At 35.9% G+C, this 9,049-nt stretch overlaps 1 protein-coding gene and 1 long non-coding RNA gene across 3 annotated transcripts; one reads left to right on the top strand and one right to left on the bottom strand.

Moving 5' to 3' along the window:
• Positions 1-444: 444 nt before the first annotated feature.
• On the top strand, positions 445-4,436 carry LOC108379233 (neuropathy target esterase sws-like). Its single transcript, XM_017635561.1, has 4 exons — positions 445-673; positions 1,273-1,484; positions 2,284-2,640; positions 2,702-4,436. The coding sequence occupies exons 1-4, from the start codon at positions 586-588 to the stop codon at positions 3,332-3,334; spliced, it is 1,290 nt and encodes a 429-aa protein (XP_017491050.1). The 5' UTR covers positions 445-585; the 3' UTR covers positions 3,335-4,436.
• LOC108379234 (uncharacterized) lies at positions 4,434-8,812 on the bottom strand. 2 transcript variants are annotated; one of them, XR_001849474.1, is made up of 4 exons: positions 8,781-8,812; positions 8,330-8,721; positions 7,327-7,733; positions 4,434-7,151 (listed from the first exon to the last, which is right to left on the bottom strand). It is a non-coding gene; the product is annotated as an uncharacterized LOC108379234 (long non-coding RNA). The 2 variants fall into 2 exon arrangements; XR_001849473.1 differs by having other exon boundaries at positions 4,434-7,733.
• Positions 8,813-9,049: the final 237 nt, after the last annotated feature.

The raw sequence follows: 9,049 nt of genomic DNA, 5'->3' as shown, positions 1-9,049 counted from the left end.
GGATTAAACGACAAATATGCTATGTTTTCATTAAATTACCTCACATTTGTAAATTAAAGGTGCTATTATTCACACGCGTTTCGTAGTTTTGACAATTTGGCAATTGATACTTGGTACAATTTTTATTGGGTATACAAAATAAATGGAGAAAAACTATCCAGTACCGGGTTACCAAGTACCAGACTCGGTTGAAAATATTTTAATTTTAACTAACATACATATATGCGTATGCATACATACTCTTGAAAAGACTTTTTCACATTTCACACACCATTTCTCATGACTCCTAACATTCAAAAAACAGCGCTGCGTACCATTGCTACGTGTTTTGTTATCAACAAATGTCTATTGATATAATCCTTTTTTCTTTATACTCTTTTTCATATGTTGCATTCAAAATTTTTGTGTTGCACAAATCAATAAATGAAAATACTCGTGTAAAAAAAATGCAAAAATCACGTGAATATCGTGCAACGTTTGCCGTTCGGTCCCAATTATATTTTCACTTTCGCCACACGCCCGCCACCACACCGGTCAACCTCAAACACCTTCGAAGGATGTCTATGGCGCTATGCGCGTGCGAGCATGTCCATAGCGGGCGTTTTTCCACCATTCTGCGATTATAGAGACGGTCATTTACTGCTCGATGGTTGTTACACCAATAATGTGCCAGGTAATAAAACACAAAAATCACAACATTCATAGTTTAACATCTACTCTACCAACTCCTGCTATTCTCTCGAACTTGTAGAACTACCCAAAAAGCCAATAATCTACTTAACAGTATGTTAAATAGCATAAAAAGCGTTTGTGTGTACGTGTGTGTATGATACAGTCTGACACCCGCACTAATTGCACTTTGTACAATGCAGTTGTTTGATTGGTTTTTTTCTTTTGCATGACTTAAGTTATTTTTTAATTTGGTTATTTATGGATTTGAATGGGGTTTTTTCTTTCGTTTAAACTGCAAATCTAATTGTGTAATTGTAGTACATTCAGCTAGGTAATCACCCTGCACTTTCTCTTTTAGTCCTCCTTGCTCGTATTGGCTATTTGAATAAAAACAGCGTTAAAAAGTGAGATAATAACTACATATGTATTTAGTATTCAAAATAAAATTTCCCCTCTGCATATTTTTTTCTGGAAAAAATCGTTTCGTGTTATAGAAAATATTTAATTGGATGAATGAAATAGATTTGCGTAGCTATGTTGTTTACAAAATGCCATAACATTTCTATGAGATTTTTTAATCACATTTCGTGTATTTTATAGCCGACGTAATGCATAATTTGGGCGCCGCACATATTATTGCTATCGATGTGGGCTCCCAAGACGATATGGATTTGACGAACTACGGCGATGATTTATCTGGTTGGTGGTTGCTGTATAAGAAATGGAACCCCTTCACAACACCGGTGAAGGTGCCTGATCTGCCCGATATACAGTCTCGTTTAGCGTATGTTTCGTGTGTGCGCCAACTCGAGGTGAGTGCAGTCCAACTTTCGGCATTTTTTTTTTTTAATTTTGGGGATCCACAAGATGGTTTCTTTTAGCCACATAAAAAGAAAATTCTTTTAACATAAACATAGAGCCCCTGCAGATCATAAGTACGGAGTTTCTAAGAACCTCGACTCTAGCGCCATCTATCGGCAGAATTTTTGTTTGAAGAAGTATTTTTCGATTTCGATGAACAAAATCAAGGCTCGAATCGCAACATACGTTATCGTATTACTCGTCACGTAAAAATACATTTTTCGCATTATGACATACGTGAACGTACCTTTGTCCCATTCAGTTTATACTGCCTGACGTATCACGTAATTTTCTTTCGTATGGTTTTCGATCCGTGAACTGCTGTTACGATTCGAGCCCAGACCATTAATACGAGCTTTCAAAATAACTCGACCCAGCGCCACCTAGCGGGTTTATTTTTCTTATTGCATAGCAAATAATAAATGAACATAAATCGAACTATAAATGTGAGTTTTCTAACTTGGTTTAAATCCGTTCATTGGATCATGAAGAGATTAACGATAATCTTAAATTTTTATATGAGAATTGAAGTCGGTTTTGTTTTTTGCTTAAAAATTACTTGTTAAGTATATTGACTCCAGCGCAACCTAGCGATTCAAAGGAATAAGTATACCACTAAATTATTTTTCATAAATGCATCATTTTAGAAAAAGAATTATTAAAATTGGTTCAGTATTTTTTTAAGCCAAAGCGTTACAAACATTCCCCATGTAATCAATTTTATTTAATTGCCCATTTATGCCATTTTAGGAAGTGAAAAATTCCGAATACTGCGAATATATTCGCCCGCCCATTGACAAGTACAAAACGCTCGCCTTTGGTAGCTTCGATGAAATACGTGATGTTGGTTACGTTTTTGGTAAAAACCACTTCGATGCTATGGCCAAAGCCGGACGCTTGGGACGCTTTAATCAGTGGTTTAACAAGGAGCCTTCGAAGAAAGAGAATCCTGGCACCCTAAGCGATTATACATTCATCGATTTGGCACATATCGTTTGCAAATTACCTGAAACCTATATAAGCAATGAACAATTGCACCAAGGTTATCTCTTTAGCGAAGACGAGGACTACGACGGTTACATATCGGAGCCGTCGACGTACAAGCGGGTGAATACAAAGATAATTAATTTTGTCAAAAATCCAAAATTTACAATTGCAATTCCTGCAGGTCAAAATAAAGCGCACAGGCACCTCTTTGTCGCTCTCCGAAAACGAGATGGATTCCGACATCGAAGTTGATCTGTCTTTGGCCATACGACAACATCATGCACATCGTTCGCGTAGTACACCGCACACCCCTGCCTCTGAATCGAATACAGGCGGCGATCAAGTTGATAACAATGGGCGTGCCCACCACCTAGGCGGTGGCAGCATTGTGCGTTTTGATGGTAGTGTTGTTTTCAAAGGCAATGGCGGCGGTGGTGGCGGCTCGCAAATCAGTATAAGGAGTAGTGGAAGTAGTACTGATTTCGTAACACCTTATGATGCGCTTAACATCGATGCAGTAGTGGATGAGTTACCTTTAGATCCGGTAGTTGTGAAAAAGGAGGATGAGGTAAAAAATCGACGGAATGAGGTTAATGTAACGACGACAACGCCGTTGAAAAGCGCTCAAATCTTAGTTAAAGAAGATGAACTGCGTACGCCTACGCCGAGTACTTCCAATGCCAGTATGGTTGCCTCCATGAAAAGCACTTACAGTTCAAATGCCGAGTCTGCGACCACCCTGCAAAGCGCTGATTTAAATGAAGCGACAACTCAGCCACCAACTACATTAGAAAACACTTCAGAAGCGACGTAATGAACGATTGCGTCAATTTAGTTAAGGACTTAATTATTTAAGTAATAGAGTGTGTATGTACCATGTGACTGAGTGCAAGATATCTGTAATCGAGAGAGAGAGAGAGAGAGAGAGAGAGAGAGAGAGAGAGAGAGAGAGNGAGAGAGGAAGTGACAAAGAAGTACGAGTATGCTTCGAGCGAGTTTGCAATCAACTTCCTTAGCCATATATTTACTAAATACAAAATAGTTGCTACAAATTTCAAAATGTCTGAATTAATTATAAACAATTATTGCGTTAAGCTCGACGACTTATGAACTTGTATATTGTTTGTAATAATCTTGCAACAAAGGAAACAAAAATAAATAAGTAAAGAGCAGTTTTTTGTAAGGGGAATTAAAATTTAACAAATCGCACATACATATACACTTTAAAAGCGAGAAAGGATAACTTTTCAACAAGTAAATAGGTTAATTTCAAGTTTTGAATTCATAACATACGCACACATGGCATAATTATTTAGTATTTTTTGCGAATTAAGGTAAATTTGAAATCCGAGTCATAATTTTGAATTATTGTAGTCAAAAGCTTATAGCTCAGTAGAGGTAATGATATATGCCATATAAACATACATATACTTATATACATACATTATCATGGCTATTCCGATTGTTGCCGCACATTTTGTAAGCGAAAAAATTAAACATTTTTTAACACGAACTTTATGGCCCTATTATATAATGGCGACTGATAGCCGATAGGCAACCATATACTAAAATTCGCATTACGTATGGCTACTGGCTACTGAGTCTAGTAGCGGAATATTCTATTTCCCGCTTATGAGATTTGGTTATTTGTTTACACTTGTTAAACACATTGGATTCAAGTTTTCAATTATGTACTTCGAAATGTTCATGTCAAAAAAGTAAATTCGGCTTTTGTATGCGCTTTTCTGTATACTGAGATTAATCGCTATACATAAAACAACGTACGATGTATGTCGCCATACGTTATAGGACCATTAGTTAGCGGTCACAAAATGTTTGTTACCAGGCCAGTGTAGCCCGTTTCTGTAACTCTTCTCTACTGGTAGATAATATACGTCATTCTCTACTACTCATTAGCAGTAGAGAACAGGGCGGCGAATTCATATCTCAATTCGCCTTGATAGAGAATTGTTACAGAAACGAGCTACAGGTCTTACTATGCATATTACGAGGGTTGTCTTTTATATTCTGCGCCTAATACCGAAAACAGTAAAATAACACTGATGCCCAAAAATTACCTTAATAAAAGTTAAATGAAATTGAAAGGGTTATTTTGTATCTACAGCTAACCTGTAACTAATCCACATTTTTAAAATAATTCAGTCACCCTCAGTTTTTCCGCAACAGCATTTAAGTAAAATTTAATGAAATACGCTTGAAAACTGTATTTAATGAAGAAAAAGAAATAATCTTTTAATTTTATTTAAGATTTTCGGAAACATTTAGCATCAAGTACATCTCTTTTTAGTGTACAACAGTAGTCAGCTAACAAATCTGGACTCCATTATCCCTGGTACCATTTTTCTATGTTAAGATATATCCCGATGAACCGCTCGCCGTGTTCTTCGCTAACGGCACCCAAATTTTCAGGAAAAAATTTTAATGTCAGTGTAAGAAGCTTATCTTGAGCAACATATTGCATCCCATATTATTGTAGGCTGTTAAAAAGTTGCTGACCAACTCTTCAACGTTTTCGGCTTTGTGGTTTCCAATAAAACTACGAACACCATTTCAAAAACATGTCCATGCGGATTTTTCGATCGGATTAAGTTTTTTTTTTTAATTGTTCATCAGCCAATAGGTCTCTTAACTTGTGGCTCTACTGTTTTTCAAAATATTCTCCTTAGAAGTCAATACACTTCTGCATTCGCTTGAACCAATTTTTAAACTTTCAAATTATGCGGTATCCAACGAGAACAAACCTCCTTTACGGACAAATGTTCATGCAATGTAGAATGTATGCTGGTCTCAGTAATGCCCAAGGATGTCTCTATCTCGCGATATGTCACCTGACGATCTTACGTTATCAATTGACGCACAGCATCGATTTTTTGTGGCACAACAACTGTTTTTGAACGACCATCACGAAATTCATCCTGCAAGGATCGACGGCCACGTTGGAACTCGTATCAGCATTTCACAGTGGCTAAGTGTAGTGCTACAACGCCAAAAGTCGAAGTAAGTTAATCAATGCACTCCTGTCTCGATAATCCACGTCGAAAATCGTAATAAATCATCACAAGAAAATTTTCACGAGAAGAACAATCTCACTGGAAAAAAATAAAATAAAGCTCGTAAAAGAGAACGTTATATGTAAGTTTATGCTAAAAAATACCAAACTTTTCGATAAAAATATCGAATTACAGCTCATCACAAGTAGTTTTGCAAGGCGTAATATATAAAAAGCAACACTCGTACACCTTTTTGCCTATATTTAGTAATCTACATATCGAGTGCTTATATTCAACACCCTCTATCTTCATTTTTCACAAAAATGCGATTCTGATATAAAAATCCACCTAACACTTAACTGTCATTGGTGATATTAATGCTGACCTTGTATAACGCTTGACAGAAGAATTTACAATTACATTGCAAAGTCGGAATCAACATCAGTGATGACAGGCAAATCCCAGATGGGTTCTAACATCACAAAGTAGTTTCTGAAAAAATTGCAGTTTGAGGGTATTGAATATAAGCCCTCGATATGCTATATACATATCGCACATTTGCTGCAAGGGTGTCATAATCCAAAATCGAGTTAAAAATATGCAGAAATGAACGCTACCTGTTCTATGTTGTGTAAAAATTTGCATTGCTGTAACGAATACTAGTAACTCACTAGAACGAAATATGTAAGTATTCATTTTTACTATGTGAGTATACACACATATGTATATAAATTCAAAAATTTAAATGCCGTTATTCTCCAATTTTTGGAAAATGACACTCTTTCAGTAAACGATATGTACCGTTACCTTAATTTAGAAAGGCCCTAACTCATTTTACTCTCTGTACAAAAGTGAGTAGATTATTCAACAGACTTAATCGAACTTAAAATCAACTACTACATCAAAAAATTAGTTGCTGTTTAATAAAAGCCAATATAATACAAAAAAATCTTAACTGAAGATCTTTAGTTTTTATAAAAATTGTATAAATACTCTGTAAAAAAGCAAAAAAAGTCAGACAAAGCCTTTCTATTTTAGGGTAACGGTATTTTAATGTACCGAAACATAAAAGCAAATTATTATTTTTTAATGAGTTGATACTCAATTCAAAAATGAGGCTTGAAATAATGTAGATATAAAAATAAGACTAATAAATGAGTACATTTTGCATTGCTTCACGCATCGTTGGTATTCATTTTCATCACTTACCTACTTCTGAAGTCGAAAATGAAGAAAGAACTCATTTTAGAAATAAACGCCCATTTAGATTTTATGATATGAGTTTAAATCTTTGTGTTTTGTAATATTAGACTACTATTTTTAACTGCTTTGATGTCAATACAACATATTGATGTCTGCACAATTCAAAGAATAGAGTTTGTTTATTTGGAAAACTTATCAAATCTTTGTACTTTATATGTAATAATGAATTTTGCCAAAATAAAAAAAAAAATAAAAGCTCAGAATGCGCTCTAAGAGGTTGTTTTGTTTTATTTTATTTAAGGTTCTCTTTCTTCTGTGTTTTCAAGGCCACTGCATTGCCAATCACCTGCAAATATTCGATGTCTGGAAAAAATGGAGAGATGCGTTTCATGTCATTTCTTTTTGTTGCGATCCGTTCTCGTACGGTTTTCGATGTGAATCAACCCGATCGACGCACGCAGCAGTTTTTACCGATCAATCCGTATTTTATGCCAGCTGGCAGACCAGAAATTTCGAAATACATGTTGATTGTTGGCCTGGCAGAACTTAACCCCCGAATAGAACAGCCATCTGGAAATCGTTCCTTAATAACAGCCACGGTTTTTGGTCCATGGGGTTTGTGTTTTCTGCTTTCCGCATGCGCCAAGGGAGGTTGCATCATCTGATTGTCGCGCCCATCAACAGTTACGGGACGGTTTAAGAGCAACTTAAAGAAAGATTTTCCCGTACGCTGCATCAGTCTTTCTGCTTCGCTTTTTGTGTCCGCGGTAGTGTCTATGTTGCACAAGCAGTCGACGCTGATTCCTCCTGCGGCCTTAAAGGCACAATTAACGCATTTCCGTAGACGCTTTCTTCGATATTTCGGTTTATTAAATGCCCTTTGGGCGATTACCAAATTTGGTGGTACTTAGCCAGAGCGGCAGCCATAGCTTAGTTGTTGGCTACAGCCGGTGCATATTCCACCGTTCATGCTTTGGCTGATTTTGATTTCGTAATGACCTGCCACATGGATGATTTTGCACATGATAAAAACAAATATTTGCATATAAATACTTCTGTTTATTTGTATAAAAAGTCATGTGAAAAATAATAGGGACAAGACATTTTGACCAGGTTTGGCTATTTTTAACCGACTTCACAAAAGGGTTAAGGTTACCAATTCGTTGGATTATTTTTTTTTATTTTTTATTTTTTATGTATGTTACCGCATAACTTTAACTTAAAGGAATGGTGTTACTTCACAGGTGGTCCCATACTAATTTGGTTTTAATCCGATCATTGGATATATGAAAATTGAAGTCGGTTTTGTTTTTTGCTTAAAAATTACTTGTTGATATATTTTTTTTACAATGGCGTTACTATTTTCTTCCATACAAAAAAACAGTTGTCGAACATACTTTGTATGGAGGAAAATGCGCGTAAAATTTTGTTTAATTTTTCTACAAAGTTTGAAATTTAGACTTGTATAGTTTTTGTTAGATAATGAGCTGCATTTTTACAAAAGATAATAATAAACATTAAACAAATAAAAGAAAAATAGTCAAAACTGGTCAAAGTGGTATGTTAAGAGATATTCGATTTGGTGGGGAACTCACCATCTTAGGGCCTGTGCGAATTGATAAAAAAGTGATCCGGATTGTAAAAACTCGACAGCAAGAATGACACCTACTTGACGGTTTTGAAATGTTTTTTTGTTCTCACGTTTTTCCAAAGGCGTCTAATAAATGCATGGCTTGCATAATTAAAGGTAGTAAATCCGAATATTTTTTATACAATTACTGCGTTTTAATTACTCAACTTCTTTTGCATCACGAAAGCTAGAATGCTAAAAAATAGTCTGTCTAATGCAACAACGAACAAATATATAATTCTAGAATTTTGTTTATTTTCGGTGGGGTTTTCTTGGCGAATTTGCTTGCTCACAACAGGATTGGTCCAATCCTTATAAGACTCAATAAGCAGCGTTTGTGTTCCAAGCGCTTCGTTTCTGAAATGATATTGAAAAAAGTAAGTGCGCCTGGGCCACACTGGAGAAGTGAAACTTACGTTGCATCTCGTCTGCTTTTGCTTAAGGTTCCCAGTAATTCAGGAGTAAAAAGCCCTTCCGAAAGGCCTTCCTGAGAGTCAAAAGGCCTTCCACTCTACATTCCTTTCTCCTTTCTTTTTTGTATAGAAAGGCACAAATTGAAGGGCTTCTTCTTTCGCTACCCATAGAAGGCCTTCCAGAAGGGCTTTTATAGGACGTACTACAGAGGGCCTTTTGAAGGAGTCCTTTTAAAGTTGCTTCTTTAATTTAAAAAAAAATCGTACATCTT

Source organism: Rhagoletis zephyria, unplaced genomic scaffold, assembly GCF_001687245.7.
Source record: "Rhagoletis zephyria isolate East Lansing unplaced genomic scaffold, Rhagoletis_zephyria_1.1 Rzeph_scaffold_15929, whole genome shotgun sequence".
In the NCBI taxonomy this organism is placed as follows: Eukaryota; Metazoa; Arthropoda; class Insecta; order Diptera; family Tephritidae; genus Rhagoletis; species Rhagoletis zephyria.
Note: the sequence above shows the minus strand (reverse complement) of the source record. Positions and strands in the feature narration are given on the sequence as shown.

Excerpts from the sequence above, each read along its gene's own strand:
- LOC108379233 (XM_017635561.1), top strand. The coding sequence starts at position 586 with ATGTCCATAGCGGGCGTTTTTCCACCATTCTGCGATTATAGAGACGGT. Across the intron at positions 1,485-2,283 it reads CGTGTGTGCGCCAACTCGAG|GAAGTGAAAAATTCCGAATA; the intron begins GTGAGTGCAGTC and ends ATGCCATTTTAG. Across the intron at positions 2,641-2,701 it reads AGCCGTCGACGTACAAGCGG|GTCAAAATAAAGCGCACAGG; the intron begins GTGAATACAAAG and ends CAATTCCTGCAG.